Source organism: Sphaerodactylus townsendi, linkage group LG10 (assembly GCF_021028975.2).
Source record: "Sphaerodactylus townsendi isolate TG3544 linkage group LG10, MPM_Stown_v2.3, whole genome shotgun sequence".
NCBI classification, from domain to species: domain Eukaryota; kingdom Metazoa; phylum Chordata; class Lepidosauria; order Squamata; family Sphaerodactylidae; genus Sphaerodactylus; species Sphaerodactylus townsendi.
The window spans coordinates 1,181,923-1,202,588 of NC_059434.1; the positions used below are offsets into that span (position 1 = coordinate 1,181,923).

At 49.1% G+C, this 20,666-nt stretch overlaps 1 protein-coding gene across 1 annotated transcript; it reads left to right on the forward strand.

Annotated features, from left to right (window-relative positions):
- Nucleotide 1: 1 nt before the first annotated feature.
- On the forward strand, nt 2-18,625 carry LOC125440134 (solute carrier family 2, facilitated glucose transporter member 3-like). The gene is made up of 10 exons (XM_048509729.1): nt 2-162; nt 2,929-3,024; nt 6,858-7,018; nt 8,250-8,490; nt 9,047-9,209; nt 10,630-10,817; nt 12,265-12,369; nt 14,036-14,137; nt 15,025-15,228; nt 15,791-18,625. The coding sequence occupies exons 1-10, from the start codon at nt 148-150 to the stop codon at nt 16,016-16,018; spliced, it is 1,503 nt and encodes a 500-aa protein (XP_048365686.1). The 5' UTR covers nt 2-147; the 3' UTR covers nt 16,019-18,625.
- The last annotated feature ends 2,041 nt before the right edge of the window (nt 18,626-20,666 follow it).

The following is a 20,666-nucleotide window of genomic DNA, read 5'->3' on the forward strand; positions in this document are numbered from 1 at the left end:
GGGCTGGCGTGAGGCGGGGCGAGGCGGGGCCGGCCTGTCGCCCCCGCCCCCGCCCGGCAGCCCCGCCCCAGCCATAAAGCGGCCGGTCGCGCAGAGTGGCGGAGAGCCGGTGGCCGACAGACGGGGCTGCGCCACGACGCCTCCGCCATGGAGGGCAAGAAGGTGAGGGGCGCGCGAGGCCGGGCCCACGGGGTGTGTGTGTGTGTGTGTGTGTGTGCTCGGGCGGGGGGGGCGGCGCTGGGGGGCGACGGCGGGGGGGGGGGAGGGGCGCCCAGGCAGATGCCCGCCGCTCTTGCGCCCTCCGTCCGTCCCGGGTGCGGCTGCGGCTGGCTCCCCCCTCCCTCCATCCTCCCCAGGGCAGGCAGGCAGGCAGGCAGGCAGGGGCCAAGGGCAGGGCCGGCTGCGCCCTGAAGGGTCTGCTTTCCCTCCCCCCCGGCCCGACTAAGGGCGCCGCTGCTGCTGCTGCTGCCGGTGGCGGCCGAGCGGGCGGCATCTCGAGCGCAAAGCTCCCGGCTGAAGGGCGGCCGGCGGAGCGGAGCGCTGGGATCGGCAGGCTTCCCGGGGACCCCGCCGCCGACCTCCCTCCGGTGCCAGCAGTGGCGCTGCGGCGCCTGTGGGGTGGTGGCGGACGGTTGCATTGGGGGAGGGGGGTATTTGAGCGGCTGCCTTCAGCCAGGGGGGCTTCAGGGCTTGATCCATCGCATCAATGAAGTCCACCAGTGCTACTCCTGGGCCGGGGGCCACTGGGCGGGGGTGGGTGGGTGTTCAGACCGCCTCCCCTCACAGAAGGTGGCTGCACATGGACGGAAGGTCACCACAGTGGCACCGCCTCAACAAGGCACAAGACCAGAGACACAAAGGAAACATTAATGGTGAAATGGCAATAAAAAAACCTCATGGGAAATATTTTCTGTTGCAATTCCTGAAATGTGGACAAAAGTTTTCACATTCCAATTATATAACATGGAAGCGACTCAGGTTTTTTCCACCTTGTCTAATGAAGTAAGTGGGAAATCTTGAGAAGTGCTGGAAAACCTTGTCCTACCACACGTGCACACACCTTCATGCCTAGAATATGTTGGGCAGCCGGGGATGAAGCCCCTTAAAGAGAAATGCTGTTGGTGGGCGAGCAGCATCTTAATGGCCCTCCCCCAACCATTCCACCGGAGGCCTCGGAGGGGTCAGCCTCAAGCCTTGTTGGTTTGCATGGATAAAGTAGAATGCCTCCCTGTCGTATGACGCGGGTGTGGGGGAGTTCTGTGATTTCTCCATGCCTGACAGTCCTTAGCAGCAAGAGGTCCCTTTGCATAAAGCCTCCCTTTGCCAGCTGGTTTCCTGGCTGGCAGCTCAGCAGTCCTGCTGGCCTCTGATAAAGAAGCTGATAGTCTCAGACTTTGTACATAAAAAGAACATAGTTGGCTCAAAGGGGTGGGGTGGGGGGGTCAAACTTGCTTTAACTTAAGAGCCCAAGGATGGGATCACAAGAAACGAGCAGCCATCTCCAAAGAGTCCTTCCCACTCTTCTTCACCACCACCAGAGAGGAAATTCAGTGGACCAGGCCGGAAGAAAAAAGGAAGGGGAGGGCTACTCTGATATGAATGAGGAGGCCGAAAACAGAATGTGGGACTCGGCTTTAACAGCAGCACATACCCCCTCCCTCAAATGTTATATGTTGCGAGGATTCTGTAGCCCATTGCAAGTGTGAGGAGACCGTTGCCAAAACAGGCCTGAGGAGGGGAGAGCCGAAAGCAGAGAGAAACAGCAACTGTGGCAGCTGCCTGTCAGTTTGCTCTTGAGAACACTCCTGGGAGGTTCCTTCTGCCACCCTCATGCTCCCTTAACACCAAAGGGGCCCATCTGTTCTGCCGTCTCAGACTGAAGTAACCATGACTGGTGAGGTTGAGCAGAGCCCACCTTGACCTGCGGTCCACCCAATCCCTCAATCAGAGCTGCCCAGCCTTGGAAGTGTTTGCTGGGGAGGTGAAGTGTGGACATCAGTTTCATGTGCAGCCAACCCACTGCCATTTCCACGGCTACTTGGTTGGAACTCCCCACCCGGGCGGCTTCCCACCGTCCTATGCCTCCCTTCCCCCGCTCTAGAGTCCACCGTGCTCTTCAAGTAACTGGGCCATGTCCCTGGAACAGACCCACCTACCATGGGCAGAAAAAGAAGAAAGAGGCACGCAGGCATGAAAGTGAGCCTGGGGAGGGGAAAGTGTGGCTGTGAGCCACAGATCATATTGCAAAAAGCCGCAGTTGGGGCCCCCAGGTCTGGAAGGAGCCACTGGACATTGGTTAATATGCAGCCATACATGGTCCAGTTCATCTAGTCCAGCAACAACTGTTCTCCCTTTAATTGTCAGCAACTTGTACCATCAACACAAGTCTTGAGCAACTTCTTGAGTGGTCTTAAGTGGTTGTTGTGCTCTACTGTGGCTGAGTTTTTGTCATGCCATTCTCAAAATGGACACTTTTCACTGAAATCATGAAGGGGCATTTGGTGGACTTGACGTGTGACTGTAAGGAGACTCAGAGTCCTGTGCAGGGCTATAGATGGTCCTGTCCTGTGGGATTTAACTGCTGGACAATCATTGGAAGTTTCAAATCCAGTCGTATTCTTTGTACCACTCAGCCTTTGGTGTTCAGCCGGGCTTCAGGCTCAACAGAGGTGGCATTCCCTTATGTCAGCAGAAATCCCCACCTCCTGCTAGCTTACATGCAACCTAAGGTGTTTTTTGAATTTCTGTCTCTCGGGAGATGTAAAAACATGTGCATTCCTCCCCAAGAAGAAGGAGAGTTTGCGAAGGGATCAGTCATCTTTATTTTCATTTTGGAGAAGGCCTTTGAGATTGCTGTCTGTTTACATAACAAACATCAATATGTAGGGAAATGTAACTGAACTGACTGCCCTGTCTTTTCTCTTGCAGAGGATAACCTGTCCCCTTGTGTGTGCTGTGTTTGTGGCTGTCATTGGGTCCCTCCAGTATGGATACAACACAGGAGTCATCAATGCTCCCGAGGAGGTAAGCCAGAGGGAAGGTGGGGGTGAGCATGATGCCACCAGTGCGTGTGATGCTCCACAAGGAGACTGTCTCCTCCCAGAGGAGCTTTACCATTGAGATAAAGGAGGTGGGCTGTCCAAGAGGGGAAGAAGCTGTTGCACATGCTCAGACTTGCTCAGTCTTCGCTAGTTGGGTGGATGTTAGGTCTTGGAGCCTTAAGCCAATAAACAGACTCAGAAGTATCAATCAGCTGCATTTAATGATGATGTATCGAAGCACCGTACTTGGCGAAACCCAGTTCTGGAGGAGCTGGCATTCCCAGTCCTCTTTATTCCCACTGAAACCCTCCCTCCTGGTTTTCCAAGTATTTGTAAAAAACAGCCTTTGGAGCTGAGGCGCCCCAAGATCAGCAGCAGATAGCTAGAGAGCCACCTGGCTTCCTGCCCCATGAGATAATGTAAGTCTTTTCTCACGGGACAGAGGTGCCAAGGGAAGTCTAGTTTCCTACAAAGCTTGTGAAGCCATAAAGTAAAGATCAAGGAAAGGGGAGGCGCCCTCCTTCAGCTGCCTGACAGTATGTCGAAGCAAGGTGACTTCAGCTTCCATGACGTGTGCTCAGAGACCGGCTCTGCTCAGCCTCCACAGTCCTGCAACTTCCTGACCGACCTGGCCCACAGCTTCCTTTTTGAAATGGTCGAGGAAGCCACAAAAGGCTCAGCCATATCTGGCTTAATACTGACCAACAAGCAAGAAATTGCAGATGGGGTGAAGGTGGTGGGGACCGTAGAGGGCAGTGGTCGTGTCCTCATAGAGAATCCCTGTTGTCAGAATAGTTCGTAGCCAGATACGTATTTTAGATTTTAGTAGGGCAGACTTCAGTGAACTCAGAGGCTTGATGAAAGTCATTTGGTGGCCATGAATACTGGAAGGGTGGGGGTCCCCTAAAACGTGAGTTCTCACCAGCCCCAGCCATCACTGTTCCAACATGAAGCAAACATGGTTGGGGGATCCAAGAAGCCGATATGGAAGAAGGAGTGGTTCAAGAAATGGAGGCAAGGACATAGCCTCTACGGAAGAGTGTCTGGGGGCTGCATGGCACTGTAGAGCAGCCATCAGAGAGGCCAGAGCTCAGCGTGAGCTGGGGCTGACCTGGGGGGCTAGCTACAATGAGGCCCCTTCCGCACATGCAGAATAATGCACTTTCAATCCATTTTCAACGCACTTTGCTGCTAGATTTTACTGTGCAGAATAGCAAAATCCACTTTCAAACAATTGTGAAAGTGGATTGAAAGTGCATTATTCTGCATGTATGGAAGGGGCCTAAGAGAAGCTTTCTCAGACATGTGAGGAACAAGTTCAAGAGAAAGGAGGCAACAGGCCCATTGTTGGGTGAAAAGAGAAGGGCTGATAGAATAAGAGTTTGGAGTTATACCCCACCTTTCTGTCCTGTAAGGAGGCTCAAGGTGACCTACAAGCCCCTTTCCCTTCCTCTCCCCACAACAGACACCTTGTGTGGTAGGTGGGGCTGAGAGAGTCCCGAGAGAACTGAGGAATCGAATCCGGTTCTCCAGATTAGAATCCACCTGCTCTTAACCACTACACCACACTGGTTCTCTCACCACCCTGACCTTGAGAAATCAGGGAGGCTCCATGCCTATTTTGTCTCACTTTTTTCCTTGTGGAAGAGAACAGACTCATCTGGAGATGGAAGTTGGCAAGGGACGGTGTCAGCACAGTTTGTTAAATTCAAATTCAGCAATTGTTTATCCCATACTACAGCCGTTAAATAATCTTTGGAGTGCTGCATAACACTTTTTTTATTATAAGGGGAAAGAAGAATTGCAATACCTGTTAGAAGAGTTTGGATTTATATCCCCCCCCCCTCTCCTGTAGGAGACTCAAAGGGGCTTACAATCTCCTTGCCCTTCCCCCCTCACAACAAACACCCTGTGAGGTAGGTGGGGCTGAGAGAGCTCCGAGAAGCTGTGACTAGCCCAAGGTCACCCAGCTGGCGTGTGTGGGAGTGTACAGGCTGATCTGAATTCCCCAGATAAGCCTCCACAGCTCAGCCGACAGAGCGGGGAATCAAACCCAGTTCCTCCAGATTAGATACACGAGCTCTTATATGCCAATAAAGGCTTGTGTTGTGATACACGAGCTCTTAACCTCCTATGCCACTGGTTGATTTGCTTTTTGCCCTTCCCTTTCCCTTCCAAAGTCCAGCTCAGGCCATCATGGAGCAACAGTTCCCTGATCTGGACAGCCCAGGTGACCCTGATCCTGTCCAGGAGCCGCCAGAAGTTAAGCTAGGGAGCCAGCCCCTCCCAGGAGAAGTCCAGGGGTCACCAGGCAGAGGGAGCAGTGGCTATGCAATGGCCACCTCTGAACGTCTCTGGCCTTGAGGGGGTTGCTGTGAGTTAGCTGTGACTTGATGGCAGAAAAGGAGCTATGATCCTTTGCAATGAATGAGTCTCTCAGAAAACTGTAGGTGATTTTCTGTGAACCCAAATTTTGCTGCTGAGGGCTGAATGGGTGTGGAGGGCACAGTTCAATTGGGCCCTGCTGCCTGGCCTGACCTGTTGACTTGGCCTTGAGAGAGGGTGGGGAGAACCCTTCTGGCTGATGGGCAGTGGTGACAGGAAGGGCAGCCCAGCCTTCCCCCATTCCACGGGCCTCAGGCACATGCCCGCAGGCGAGCCTTCCCTTTTCCTCTGGCTGGAAGGAGGTGGGAGGTGGCGTCTTCCTCTTTTTTAGAAGCTAAAAACAGCTGTGGGAGGAAAGAAAGCAGACTCCGTTGAGGGCCGTTGCGCTTGCAGAGGATTTAAAGAATATACGTCTTTAGCATCACTTCCCCAGGCTACATTTCTGGACAGGGATCTCCAGCACTGCTTGTCACATGGGCCTCTCAACCTGACTGGCTGATGAGTTTTAGTCCCTCCTCATAGCCTTGGGATTGTTCCTGCAGCCAATCACGATGAGTGCCTGTGAGGATGGAGGCAAAACCCCCCGGCCATGTTGGGGCCACTGACCCGGCTCTGTTTTTCTGAGCTTTGCATCCTCTAGAACAGCTTCCAAGCTTCCTGCTTCAGGGGGCACTTCATGGACATGCTGTGGGAGGTTCTGAAGTAATTCCTGGGATATTCAGCAAATTCATATGAGGCTCTTCCCTGGCTAGACCCACTTGGGCTCCCCGTGGGCTCAAGTGAATGGAGGGGGTGGTCTAGATGTCAGAATGGCTGAGTTGGGGGGTGGGATTTCTGTCTGGTGTGAACTTCTTTTGCTTCTGCTCTCAGTCTCCGCTTATCTCTCTCGCTCCTAGTGAAGGCCAAATGTTTTGGTTCTTAGTAATGCTGCTGAGAAACTGTATGGGGGGCGGGGGGAGTACTGTGGGTGCTTTTGACCAAGACGCCTCGGCTGAGCCAAGCCAGGGATGTCTTGGACCGTGTACGGGACTTATCTGGCCTACAATAAAGAAATCATTGTTCATCACAACTGTTTCAATTGTTTGGTTCAAGGAGGTTCTGACACTAGAACACGTGCATCTGAAGGGTGGGCAGTGGTGGGTGACCTCTCCATCAGGCAGGTGAGGATGCTGTTGCTGATGGCCACACCTGTGATCAGCCAGCATGCCCTGCTTTGGGATCTCTGTGGACTCCGCATTGGCCACTGTGGGGAAGGCAGGCCTTTCGTGTCATTCAGGGCTCTTCTGTGGTCTTGATTCAGTGGCCTCCCTTGTTCCTTTATGGTACACACAAAACTCTTTCCTCAGAAAGCTAGCTTGCTACACTTTTTTGTGCATCTGTTATGCCTGGTTCTGATTGTGCCCCTGTGGGATATATTTTCCCTTTCTGCAGATCATCAAGGGCTTCTTTAATGTCACATGGATTGAACGGACAGGAGCACCGATGTCCAGTGAACTTTTGACTTCCCTTTGGTCTCTCTCTGTGGCAATTTTCTCAATAGGTGGGATGATTGGCTCTTTTTCTGTTGGACTTTTTGTCAACCGATTTGGCAGGTAAGTTAGTAGCAGCCTCGACTGTGAGTGGGGTCTGGGGTGTGCAGGGGGAACGGGGGAATGGGGCTTTCATAAAGGGAAGGTTTACCTGTGGCGATGCCAAGAAGCAGGATAAGGTGGCTGCTTAGAGCAGCCGGTTGTTGCTGCAGTTGGAGTGCGCGAGTCAGAGACAAAAACGTCTCAAGCAAGGCAGTGGCAGATAATTTTACTACCATTTTCTTGCACATTTCATTCCCACCTGACCGGCCATGCTCCTTGATGTAACTTCAGGGGAAATAGGATTCCAGGAGTGGGCTGTTCCCCATGTTAAACAGGGTAGGAATTGTCTGGAATTACTGCTTGGGGTAAATCTGCTGCGCATGATGTCGTCAGAGGTGTACAGTTTCCAGATTGAATCCATGGGGGGAAAACTGATTGGGGTGTGTGTGTGTGTGTGTGAAAGATATGCAGTATTTACTATCACACCTAAACTTGTTATCAGTTTCCACTACATAAAATATTATTTATAATACAGCATATAAAAATTGTGTTTTACATTTTTGTAGCAATTATAAGTATAGAGTCCTTAGCTTTCTGTAAGAAAAATTGCAAGTCTATCCAGTACTTGGGAAAGAATTGCAAATGGCTGCACCCGGCGCTACCACAGCATATGTAATTTTTTTTTGTCATCTGAGAGGCTGGAAAAATAAAAGGTGATGGTGGAAGTTTCTGTAGAGAACAAAGTGTATTATTTGGACAGAAACTCTCCTAGGATCTGTCCGATTGCCAGCATGTTTAGATAATAAGCTCAGCTTTGACACACTGAGGACACTGAACTGACTTTTTCATGTCATACTTTTGGAATGAGTGAAATCCTTTGTAAGACAAACTTTTCTCCCTCAGAAAGAGAAACTATTCCATAAGAGGGTTTTTTCCCCCCAATGTTCCCTAAAACCTCCCAGTTTTATATTGGAAAAAATTGAAAAAGTCCTCAAATGCTATACATTCTGGGTGTGAAAAACCTTGCCTGAAGAAGTGTTTTAAGCATTTAACCCATTCTAAGAAAATACTTCATAGGAGGTTTTTTTCTCAGTGCTTCCCAAAATTTTCAAAAAAAAATTTCCTATGCAAAGGTTGGGAACATTTTTAGGGAGACAACCCCTCCCTCCGTGGACTTTTCTTCCACTTGGTGCCTTCCCGTCTCTGCTGATCTTCAATTAAAAACTGTTCTTCCTGACCCTTCCCTGTGCAGGCGGAATTCAATGCTGATGGTGAACATCCTTGCCGTCGTGGGCGGCAGCCTCATGGGCTTCTCCAAGCTGGCCAAGGCCCTGGAGATGTTCATTGCTGGCCGCTTCATCGTTGGCCTCTTCTGCGGCCTCTGCACTGGCTTTGTGCCCATGTACATCAGCGAGGTCTCGCCCACTGCTCTGCGAGGGGCTTTTGGCACCCTGAACCAGCTGGGCGTTGTCATCGGCATCCTGGTGGCACAAGTAAGGCTGACTTCTTTTGCGGTGGCTGCTGAGCCATCCAAGGCTCTTGGGCTTGGTGGTGCTGGTGAAAAGGATGTGAGCACAAGAATAGATGAGCAGGTGGGGGCAGAATGATGGAAGGTGGGGAGCAAAAGAATGAAAGGAAGCTTCCCCCCACCCCTTTCCGATTCCTACTTAGAATAAGCTTTGCAAGACATGGCCTGCTGGGTGTGAAGCTTAAAACACATCTGGTTAATTTTCAGTACTGACCTTGTTTCAGTGGTACCCCCAACTTGCAGTGGAAGAGGGTTGGCATGAAAGGCCAAGGGGAAAATGTAGGTGCACAGTTGCAAGTGAGAGACTGCAGAGCCGATTTCTGGATGTCGGGGTTCAGAAAGTAAGAAGGGCAGCTTTACACATCATTTTTATGTTTTTTCAGAGCATAAATGAATTGATAAGCAACTGAAAGTTGTCTTTTGATCCTGTAGTGTTTTGTTTTAGATATGCTCAGATCACCTTTAAATAATGTGGAAATAGTTTGTGCCCATTCTTTCTCTCCTGCATCCGCCCTGTTTAGGTCTTTGGCCTGCATGTCATCATGGGAACGGAAGCGCTGTGGCCGCTGCTGCTGGGGTTCACCATCGTCCCGGCCATCTTGCAGTGTGCAACCTTGCCGTTCTGCCCTGAAAGCCCCCGCTTCTTGCTGATCAATAAGATGCAGGAGGAGAAAGCACAAGCAGGTAATCTCTTCAAGATGGTCCCTGATCCTCCTGCCAATCATCATGGCAATCATGTGCATTGTATTAGAGGAGGTGAAAACTGGCCTGTCAAATAACCATACAGAATGCAGATTGATACCGGTCGTCAGGCCTGACCACACCCACCCTCAGTTTTTCCAAGGCTGTCTTCTCCAGAAAATAGGAATGCTGGAAGTGGACTCAAGTTGTTCTTTTTGTGATCCTTAAAAAAGATTCCTGGCCTGTATGTCTGATCTTCATAATCCAAGATGCAGGGGGCCGTCAGAAACCCAGAACATCGCCTGGGTGATCGCTACCATTTCTGTCCCTAGGACGTTAGTTTGTCACTCCGTTGGGGAAATGGAAAATCTGAGTGTTGGATGCAAATTCTTTTCTTTCTCCTGGGATTCCAGATAGGTTCCAAAATCCATGGCAGTATTCACTTTCTCAAAGTGAATGAGGACCTCTGTGGATTTTCAACACAGCAAGTCTTGGCCAATCTCTGACCACTCTTTCAGTGTTAACTCTTTATTTGCCACCATGACATAGTGAATATAACAACTGGTATTTTGCAGAGTTCTCTAAAGAGAAAAAGGTAAATCCTTTGCCAGAATGCACACAGTCTTATCTGCATACTGCCATACTAGGGAAGATGGCAGAGGACAAGGAGAGTCTAGGGCAGGGGTCCCCAAACTACAGCCCGGGGGCCAAATGTGGCCCCTGAAGGCATTTATTCGGCCCGCCAGGCATGGCGGCGATGGCTCCATTCATGCGCAGTGGGGGCTCGCGGGAGAGGAGGAACCGGCCCCAACGGCTGTTGATTTCAATTACATGATGGCAACCCCAAATCTCCATGAATTTTCTGACCCAGAGTTGGAAACCTTACACATGGCAACTCCTGCTCCGCCCTTCCTTCTCGGCTACTCCATGTGTTGCTCTCAGGCTTTCTGTTCCGCTTCACTTTCATTGGCATCAGCCAGGCTGGTGAATCGCTCACTGGCTGCTAGGGAGGAAGAACCCAGGAAGATACCTAATCCTGGGTTAGATGGAATGCTTCATTGGGAAAGTTCTGCTTTTTTTTTTTACAGGGAAAGGTATTCCACAGCCTCCCCAACAATATTTGGAGCCCACCTTGTACTTGACATACTTTGGTCACTGTTCTAAAAATAGACCATGACAGAAAGGCTGAAAGGTGAAATCAAACATTTGTGCATAGGAATTTGTTCATAGTTTTTTTTAGTCTGGCCCTCCAACAGTCTGAGGGACAGTGAACTGGCCCCCTGTTTAAAAAGTTTGGGGACCCCTGGTCTAGGGTAGCTTTGCTTCTCATTCTCCCTGGAAGCCCCTAGCAGGGGTCACCATAAATCAGCTGCAACTTGACGGCACTCTTTTACAGACACACGCTTCTTGTTTTTTCTACCAGTTCTCCAAAGGCTCCGTGGTACCCAGGATGTGTCTTCAGATATCCAGGAGATGAAAGATGAAAGTGCCAAGATGTCCCAAGAGAAGAAGGTGACCATCCCCGAGCTGTTCCGTTCCCCCAGCTACCGCCAGGCTATCATTATTGCTATCATGCTCCAGCTATCCCAGCAGCTCTCGGGCATCAACGCGGTACGTCCTCTGACCTTTCACGTTCCGGGGCTCCCTTCCTGCTCAGTGATGTGCAGCGGAAGACGGCCACAATCTCTGGAAGTGCCGCTGGAATGCTCGGGGGAGGGGTGGTGGTGGCAGCAAACTTACTGGTGATGATGTTAAAATGCAGTTTGTTTCTGAGCTTGTGTGAATCCCTGGCTTCTCCTCTTGTGCAGAGGACCCCAGTTAGAAGCCAGCTGCAGCCGCCCAGAGAATTCGTGTTCATTCATTAAAAGTCTGACTCAGAATCCAAGCTAGGGTGGAAACTGATTCTGGTTAGTGTGCTGCATCCCTCTCATGGGAAGGCAGAGGCAGTTCCCAACTGAAAGTCCTCCATTGGGCCTGAAGTGAGGAGGGAGAGGTGGTCCAGGGAAGCCATTCACACCAGCCTGGTAGCCAGCCGGCCAGCCTCGTGCCCATGTGAATGGTGTTAGGAGAGCCATCAGACTGCCGCTTCAGTCTCCACTCCTGAACTATCCAGTGGGTGAGCAGACTGCTGTGGGAGTGAATCAGAGCAGGGGCTGGGGCTACATTGCTTGAGGCTTAGGAAGAAGGGAGGCCATGGGGAATCCTTTGGGAATCCAGTAAGATCTGGAAGTTGTCGTCTGTGTACCCATTGGGGTACAGTCACTGGTCTGCACAAATGCATAGGTTGCTGGCCTTTCCATTAGCAGCAGCCCATTAGCAGCAGCGCTAATTTTGCAAAGAGCCCTTTCCTTTGGCTCAAGGTTGGGGGAAAGCTTCACTGGGCACATTTCTGAGGGTGCGGCTGCTGCCCCAGGCTGCTGAGTGGGGCCGGATGAAGCTGGTTCAAGCTGGGCAGAAATCTGTCCAGGGCGAATCATTCAGCCTCCTCCCAGTCTTCTGCTTATAACAGTTGAGCTTGTTTCTTATCACGCCAAGAAAGGGCAGAAGCTCAGCTGCACACTGAGGGCCGGACAGGCCGACCTCTCGGAGCCCAGCAGTTTCGCGCGAGGCTTCCTTTGGCTGCTTTTGCCTTCCTGTGCTTTGGCGAAGTGTGCTGTGCTGCATTTGTCTGTGTACGGTGGAAAGGCTTGCCTGTTGCTTTCTTCAGAGTATGCAGCTGTTCAGGCTTGTCTGCTGTTTTTCTCTTGATCACTTGGCAAGCTTGGGGCAAGATTTAATAGTATTGTCGTAATCTTGTTTCCCCTTTCTTCAAGCAGTCAAGGGCATCATCATCCCTGATGGTTTCCATTTGACTCTTAGCAAGCCCAGTGAGTGAAGGGCAGACCCAGGGTCAGCTAGAGATGGAGGTTTTCCCTGGTCTCAGTCGTCTCACTGCATCTGATCGGCTGCCTACCATTATCTTCGCTTGATATTGCGTGCTATTTGATTGAAATGTTCTAGCCAAATGCAGTTTGCTGCTATTTCTGTGTACTGAGCCGAAACATTTCTCTGCCTTTAGGTGTTCTACTATTCGACTGGAATCTTTAGAGATGCTGGAGTCCAGCAGCCTGTGTATGCAACCATTGGTGCTGGTGTGGTCAACACCATCTTTACAGTTGTATCGGTAAGTGTTAACATTACAAGGAGTTATACCAGGGAACACCATTTGGGGGTGGAGTGGGGTGGGGTGGGGTGGGGTAGAGTTTCAGTTATGGTGCAGCTCCTCAACCTGGTCTTGAACATGAACAGAATTTCAGAGGCAAAAACTCCTGCATTTTAAGAATGTTTTGTCTCCATAATACCATAGTAGAGAGCGATCCCCTCTTTTTTGTTGTTTTTCATGCAGCTGTGATAATGAACTGTCCTGAGCTTTGGGTCTCGATTACGCTTTCTGATGAGAGGGGAGGGTTCCATTTCTTCTGATGGGCTGAACTTTGCTGCCAGCAGAAATTTTCCCCTGCGTTGCCTTCCCAACTGTAGCAACTGAGAGCCAGTGTGGTGTAATGGTTAAGAGCAGAGGAACTCTTATCTGGAGAATTGGGTTTGATTCCCCACTTCTGCTGGGTGGCCTTGGGCTAGATGCAGCTCTTTCCAAACTCTCAGCCCCACCTGTCTCTCAAGGTGCCTGTTGTGGGGAAAGGAAGTGAAGAAGTTTGTACGCCCCTTTGAATCTCCTTACAGGAGAAAAAGGGGAGGAGGTATAAATCCAAACTCTTCTTCTGATGTCCACTTCCTGGGCTTTCTTCTCCTCCCCCCCCCCTCCCGGGCTTTCCGTGTCCCATGTGTACTAAAGGTGTGCATTTCTGAAGGTCCCAACTTGGGGTGTGCGCGCACACACACACGAGAATCCAAAAAACAACTTCTTTATATCCTACATAATCTTTCCAGGGCTTGGGAGGGGCTGTTTTTAAAGGTAGAGGCAAAACCTTTCTGCATAGCTTCAGGTGATTCTCCTTAGAAGAATCCCCAAGTTTGGTAAAGACTGGGTCAGGGCGCCTAATTTTATGGGCCCCCAAAGAGGGTGCCCCACCTGTCCTCCATTGGAAACAGAGGAAAACCGGGGTTCCATGAAATTGAACCCCTTGATGCCATCTTTACCAAACTTGGGATTTGTTGAAGGAGAGTCACTGGAAGCTATACTGAAAATGTCATGCCTTTACCTTAAAAAAACAATCTCCCCCTGCTCCAGAGCCCTAGAAAAATTTCCCATTGGCTGTTAGGGAGCCCAGGGAGCCAGGGATATCCTGTGAAGCCCTGCTACCTGGTGGGAGTGTACAGGATCTCGTTTCTTCTTCCCTTGCTCAGGTTCTCCCTCTTGTCTTCTGGTGATCCCTAAAACAGATTGTTTTCAAGGTCAGGATTGCCAGTCACAGGCTGAACTAACTTTTTGTGTTCATCTTTACCATGTGCAGACCCCTTAGTCCCACCCACCCAATGCGGCACCATTGAGGACCTTTTAAAAAATGGTTATGGTCTTATTGAGCTGTAGCTTACTAGCAGTCGCTGTCTGTTGCCTCTGAATTTTCAGCTTTCATTCTTCCTTTTCATTGTGTATCTCAAAAAATATTTCAGTTGTGTGTGTGTAACGCAAGGGAAATGGCAGCTGTCTGTGCCCAACACTTGTGTAAAGATGCTCTGCTGCTCGTGGAAGAAGGTCTCTGTGCTCATCGTGGCCTTGAGAGGGAATGGGAGGAGCCTTGTTGTATGGATGCAGCTTTTATCCTTTCGGCAGCAAGGATTGCCCTCCAGGAAATGCTGAAGGCACGCTTTCTTGTTTTCCCTTTTTGCAGCTCTTTCTTGTGGAGCGTGCGGGACGAAGGACGCTCCACCTGGTCGGCCTGGGAGGCATGGCCGTCTGTGCAGTCTTCATGACCGTTGCTCAGGTGTTGAAGGTAAGGGATCAGCTTTCACACGTATCAGAAGAATCTTGATGGGGGATGACAGTAAGGGTGCTCTGCAGTCCCTTGTGCTTTATTCATGCCTTTTGTCCATGTGGAAATGTCCTCTGGTCATGTTGTGAGTTTCCTGCCTGGGGCACCACCCTCCTGGGGCCTTTTCAGGTTGGGAAAGTGGCCCATATTGGTGGGGGTGGGGGGGCACTAAGTGCTCCTTCCCTGTGTGCTGTGGCCCCCTTCTGGTGGTGGAATTTCCCTGTTTTTGAAAACAAAATGCACTCAAATTATGTGAGAAAAAGAGGCTCTATAATAGTGATCCACTAATCTGAATTCCCCAGATAAGCCTCCACTGCTCAAGCGGCAGAGCAGGGAATCAAAACCAGTTCCTCCAGATTAGAGTACACCTGATCTTAACCACTACGCCATTGCTGCTCCTTTGAGTTTGTAAATAACAACAAATGAACAAGGAAAGGAAGTTACTGCATTCAATTAGTGCTGGGATCATACTGAAGGGAAATAACACTCAAACTGCATCCCACAGGAGAGTGTCTTTCAGTTTTTTTTTTAACATTTTGCTGGAACATAGGGTGCAGAAAGGCAAAAGTAAAAAATGTCTTCTCTGGAAGTGGAATTACAGTTTTCCTGCTTGCTGGAGAACTGGTGTTGTGATGCACAACTCCCTCCCCCCGAAACCCCTCCCCCATCTCTGTACCAGAAGCAGGATGCCTATCAATAAGGCCAAATAAGCACACAGAGGTTCCAAATGGGTACAGAGCACCAGGTGCCACAGAGAGTGGAGCTGGAAGAATCCACTGATCTGTGCAAGTAAAAACATGAGCCTGTTAATGTCTCAGAATGGATAATTCTGTCTCTCTCTGTTGCAGGACATTGTAACCTGGATGAGCTACATCAGCATTGTTGCCACTCTTGCCTTTGTGGCTCTCTTTGAAATTGGCCCTGGACCAATCCCCTGGTTCATCGTGTCCGAACTCTTCAGCCAGGGTCCTCGCCCAGCTGCTGTGGCTGTGGCTGGTTGCTCCAACTGGACATCCAATTTCCTGGTGGCCATGCTCTTCCCCTATGCAGCGGTGAGAGCATCCTCCAGAAACTCACATGACTGGGAGAGAGAGAGAGAGAGAGAGAGAGCAGTGAGAAGATGGGCAGGCGGGGGGAGGAGCTGGCAATATAGACGGCACATTAGAGAAACTGCACCAGGATTCCTGAATGTATCTTGTCTTTCTTCCAGGGAGCCGTTGGGGGAAGGGATAGGCTGAGAGGCTTGACTGGTTCAAGGTCACCCTGCAGACTTCATGGCAAGGGGGGGCGGTGTTGAGTGCAGGACTATCCCACTGCCTGACCACTTCCCCCTGCTGGCCTTTGGTGAATTTCCACGGGATCCTGTGCTTTGGACTTCACACGCTTGGGTGTGAGGGGGGGCTGAGTCGCATTTGGCTATCCCAGTGCGCAAGGACCCTGGGTGCAGTGCTGTCAGGGGCCCTCCTGGGAAGAATGCTGCCAGCACCTGTCCCTTGACTGCCACAGAGACAGGAGAGGAGAATGAGTGACTTTGGTGATCTTGATGCTGGCAGACAACAGCCATTTTAAAGCTTTCAGGTCTGTGACTTCCTTCTTTTTCTTTCTTCTTTGCAGCAAGTTTGTGGTCCCTATGTCTTCATCATCTTCATTGTCTTCCTTGTGATTTTCTTCATCTTCACCTTCTTTAAAGTCCCCGAGACAAAAGGCCGGACTTTTGAAGAAATCTCTAGTGGCTTTGAGAGGCAAGCAGCAGGTGGCGTTGTCACGGCAACTGTGGAAAAAGGCCCAGTGGTGGAAATGACAAGCATTCAACCCATGAAAGATGTCGCTGTAGACATGTAACATGATCGGTCCCTGGTGCAAGTGGAGCCATATATCAGGAGAGGTTAGGTCACCTTCCTTGTCTCTGCTACGACTGTTACAAAACACTGAAGTGAGTCTGTTGCAGGAGCCCCGTTTCCAACCCTGGAAGTCAGGATGGCAAAGCTAGCCCATTCCCCTTTCCCTGCTACGCACCTGTGGAGATCTGAGAAGAATTGCTTAGGGTTTTTTGAAAGTTCCATTTACTTTGAATTGTTACATGGGGTGAACCTATTTATTGCCTGTATTGGTCATTTATGGCTTTGGAGCAAGTATCTTTTCCTTAAGTGGCTCAAGGCAATCAAACAGCTCCTCCGACTCCTCTCTTGCTAGAGTGTTTTCTACTGTTTGTGCGTGTGAGGATATTGTGTCCAAGACACTGGTATTTAATTTTTATAAGCCATTGCTGTTTTTTTCTTTATCCTCAGGAAATAGGGACCAATGTGCAAGAGATATTTTTATCGTGTTTTGAGACTGGCTGTAAATTTTTTATTTTAGTGAGTTGGTTTATTCCTTTGTCGGCTTATAAATATTATTTTTTTAATGTAAAATAATGTCCTGTGTAAATATGAAAAAAAGTTAAGTTGCATAGCTATTTTACAAGATGATGCTGTGAACTGAGATGTGCCAGGCCTGTAAAAGCAGGCAACGAACACCAAAGAGAAAAGAAACGGGTCAATTTACAAAGGGGTACCAGACCTCAGATGGATGACAGGTCACCTGCAAGGAGTGTTGACCTCTGCGGAGGATCTGGGGCTATTGAGTTGTGCAGAATGCGGCCACGGTGCTCTGGTCCTGCACAGTGCTGGCACTCAGAATTACTGGGAAATTGTGACAGTGCATCAGTGTGGCTTGTGTTGACTTGTGTTGACTTGATTCCTCTTTACAGACAAAGAGGAGACCATTTAGAGTGTTTAGAAGAGAGTTCTTTTACCATTGCTGCTATTGTGTGAAAACATAAATGGGAAAGGGAACATGCATGTCAGCCTCCGCAGTGAAGTAGTTATAGGTGTCTAATTAAAGACCTTGCAAATAGCCAACAACCCATAGTGTGTGTGGGGGGAGGGGTTGTTTCCCCAGGGGTGCGTCCTCTTTTCCAGAGGGCTTTTGCTTGGGCTATGTATGAAGATAAACCCCATTCACGTCTTCATTACTTTATCCCTCTCCTTTAAACAGGTACATTAATTAATATTTTAAAACTTAAAAAAATTCAAAGCAGCCTGCAAATTTGTGGTCACTATAAATGAGGACTCCTCTGGCCTCATGTTGACAGATGTGCAGGCCCTGGAGGCCAGACTCCCGGTGAGAGGAGAAGTCTCCCTGAAGCCTCCAGGTCACCTGAGCTCTGTTGAGTTCTGCTCAGTTTCCTCTTGTTAAAGAAACACAATCTCAACATAGAAAGAGACAAGATATTTTTAAAAGAGAAACAAACCTAGTTTTTGAACCTGTATTTTTACAATTGATTATTTTTGTTATGAAATTGTATGTGCACCTTCATAGTAAGATAAATAATCAGCTAGGATTCCCAAACATTGGGGACCAAGGTATGTTGGAACTGAGATCAAAAGAAAAGTAAACATCCTGTATTTAAAATAGCCTACAGAGATCTCAGAATAATAGACAACTGGTGTTGGTTAACCGACAAGACAATAGTTCTAGATATGGGTTTCTGCTTAATTCACAGAGTAAAATTTCCTGTAAGGATTTGTGGCTGGGCTGCAGAGATATGTGAAATATTGAATAATCAGCCCCACTGGGGAGAAAAGTAAGGTCTAAATGAAGTCCCCGCAGCAGGCGATGGAGAGGGAGCCAAGGCGCCCCACAGGCTGGGGAAGGAATAAGTCCCTTTTTGTCACTAATCAGCCTTTGCTCAGTGCACACCCAGTGAAGACTGTGTGCACCAAAGACATAAAAGAATGTTAACAGACATTCAGAACAATGACAAAGGCTTTCACGACAGTCCTGAGATCCTCTGAAGATGCCAGCCACAGATGAAGGCGAAACATCAGGAGAAAATGCTACTAGAACATGGCCATACAGCCCGGAAACCACACAGCACCCCAGTCCTGAGAAACCTTTTCTCAGTCAAGATGCCAACATCTCACAGGTCAAATAAAGCATTTCTTTATCCTTTTAAACTAATTCAGGCAGCCTGAGGGATCCTTTTCATTTGCCTTTATAGCAGGTTCTTTATATTTTATGTGTCAAAAAACATTTTGTCACGATTTTGGGTGTTACACTGAAAAATGCACCCATTTGTTTAATTTCTCTCGAAAGCTGGCATGCCCAGTCACCGCAGGTGGATGTGCCTTCATTTTAGGGGTTCACAATGTTCATTTTTGATCCTCTTAGACCCCGTAATGCAGCCATGCTGGAGCAAATTCTTTTGCTCAGTCCCTCCAGACCTTTGATATGTCCCTCATGGATGGATACAACCCCTTTCCTCTGACTTCCTAGGGCAATGCTTTGCTTTAAAATGTGTGCCATTCAGTTGTTGCTGCTGTTTTCTGCATTGTAGAGATTTCAGTGGGTTTTATTATTGTGACTGTTAACATGTTTTTAAAATAAAAAGTCTGGATAAAAAAAGTATTATCATATGTAAAACTTTTATTTGTGACTGCTCATTTCCTTAATCAAGGAATCTTTCCAGGGTGGTGGGGGCATTTCTGCCAACCAAGAGCTACTTGGAAGTAGTAAATTCCAATTAGGTGTGCTATAAAGCTGCAGTGAAAATGGTCAAGAGCCATGCTGAACTGTGTGATTGCCAGAAGCTTTGTGGTTGGACCATTGCTGGGGTGATGGAGTTTCATTTATTTTCATTTGCAGGGGTTTTTGCATCTGTGTAGTGGGGAAAATGGTGACAACTGGAAAGAGATGCTTCCTGGGCCATGTTTAGCACTCACAAATCCTTAACAGACATCCTCCAGACGTGGGTGAAGGTGACACCCCATGTGATAGTTCGGCAGAAGCCTTCTTTAAAAATTGAAGGGGGTTTTCACAGAAGGCCTTGTCTTCTTTCATCTCAATCCCCACAGGCAAAAAAAAAGGCTGGCTTGCAAAAGGCACCCACCTGCCAGAGCCTGCCCGAAAGGCAGGGCTTTCCCGCCCCGTGGCCCAGAAGCCTCTGCAATTTGCACAGCCCTTCCTGAAGCAACTGGGGTTCTGACCTGACCAACCTGGATGTCTGAGGGGTCACTGAAAGAGAACTGGCAACATTCCAAGCATGTGTGGAAGCCACAATGCAACAAGAATCTTTGTGTCCCCTCCCTCCCTCCCTCCTTCCCTGGCTGGACTTTGGCTGACAGGCAGAAATCATGGAAATAAGAGGGCGAGCAACTGAGTCAAACAGTTATGAATACCTTTACAAAATCCTTTTGGTGTTCAGGTCTGATTTTGAGGTGGTTTTTTATATGAACATTCTCACATTCCCTTTCTAGAGCCCAGATTCCCCCCCACACTCTCCATTATTTACCTGACCACGGTCCAGAATCCATTTCTCCTCAGAGGGTGTGGCACTTATGGCAGGCAGTAAGTCATTTGGAAGTTGGAGCTATAGAGAGGGTCCCAGAAAGTCATCTGCACAAGGGCCCTGTCAGACTTCAGTCCAAAATAAAAAGCTGTGCATGGCTAGCTATAGTTTTTATTGGGAATAATAAAGATCAGGAACAGAAATTGATGATTCTGAAGATCAAGAAACAAGGAACAAGGTTGGCCAAACCCCAAAAAACTTGCCACACAACAGGATTGCACAAGGAAGTGTTAATACCAACAATGATTAAAGTGCATATATGCAATATTCACAAAATAACATAATCAGAAATAATTCCATGAGTCCATAAAGTTCTCCCAACCATAATACTATAAATATTTCACAGTCCAGTGGAAAACATGGAAAAGGCACCGGTTCAAGAAACAGCAACCTGCCGCCAAATTGTACAAGTTCAAAGGAGCAGCAAGGTTCAAAGAAGCAGCAGCAAAACGCCTGTGCGCTGAAGTGCCTTTTCGCTAATCTTCAGTGCATGTGCGTCCTCTTCAGTGCACATGTATAGTATTAGTACTTATTTCCATCATTCAAAAATTGCTATATGCTACCAAATTATGTTCTGAAGATCACAAGCAAATCTTGGGCTTATAATCCCCTGCCCGCCCGCCCCCCTTGCCCAAAAGGTGCCAACCCTGTTCCCACAGGATGAAAGGAAAGTACAAAGGACAGAAGGCATTTCACACATGTAAGAAGTTGAATTAAACCAGGCCCCCAAGGCCAACTGGCGGGAATAGGGAGAGGAAGCCTTCCCCCCCCCCCCCGCCGCCACCCCTAGGGCCATTCTGACATTCTGCCTCCCCAAAGACCCTCACCCTCACCCTCACGCAGTCCAGGTGGCATGATGGAATGCCTTCACTAGGCAGGGGGCACAAACATGATCAGCCTCCACCCACTCATTCTGGCCAACAGGAAAATGTGTCCAAACTACAAGATACTGCAGACGTTTGTGATAGATTCAAGAGTCCAAGATCTTCATTTCATGATGCAATTCCCCCTTCACTTGCTCTGGCTAGGGGTGTCAATGCGAGGGTGCCATTGGTCTGGAGGTGGCGCTTTCTTGAGAAGGCTACAATGAAAAATAGGATG

Excerpts from the sequence above, each read along its gene's own strand:
- LOC125440134 (XM_048509729.1), top strand. Across the intron at positions 10,818-12,264 it reads AGCTCTCGGGCATCAACGCG|GTGTTCTACTATTCGACTGG; the intron begins GTACGTCCTCTG and ends CTCTGCCTTTAG. Across the intron at positions 15,229-15,790 it reads TGCTCTTCCCCTATGCAGCG|CAAGTTTGTGGTCCCTATGT; the intron begins GTGAGAGCATCC and ends TCTTCTTTGCAG.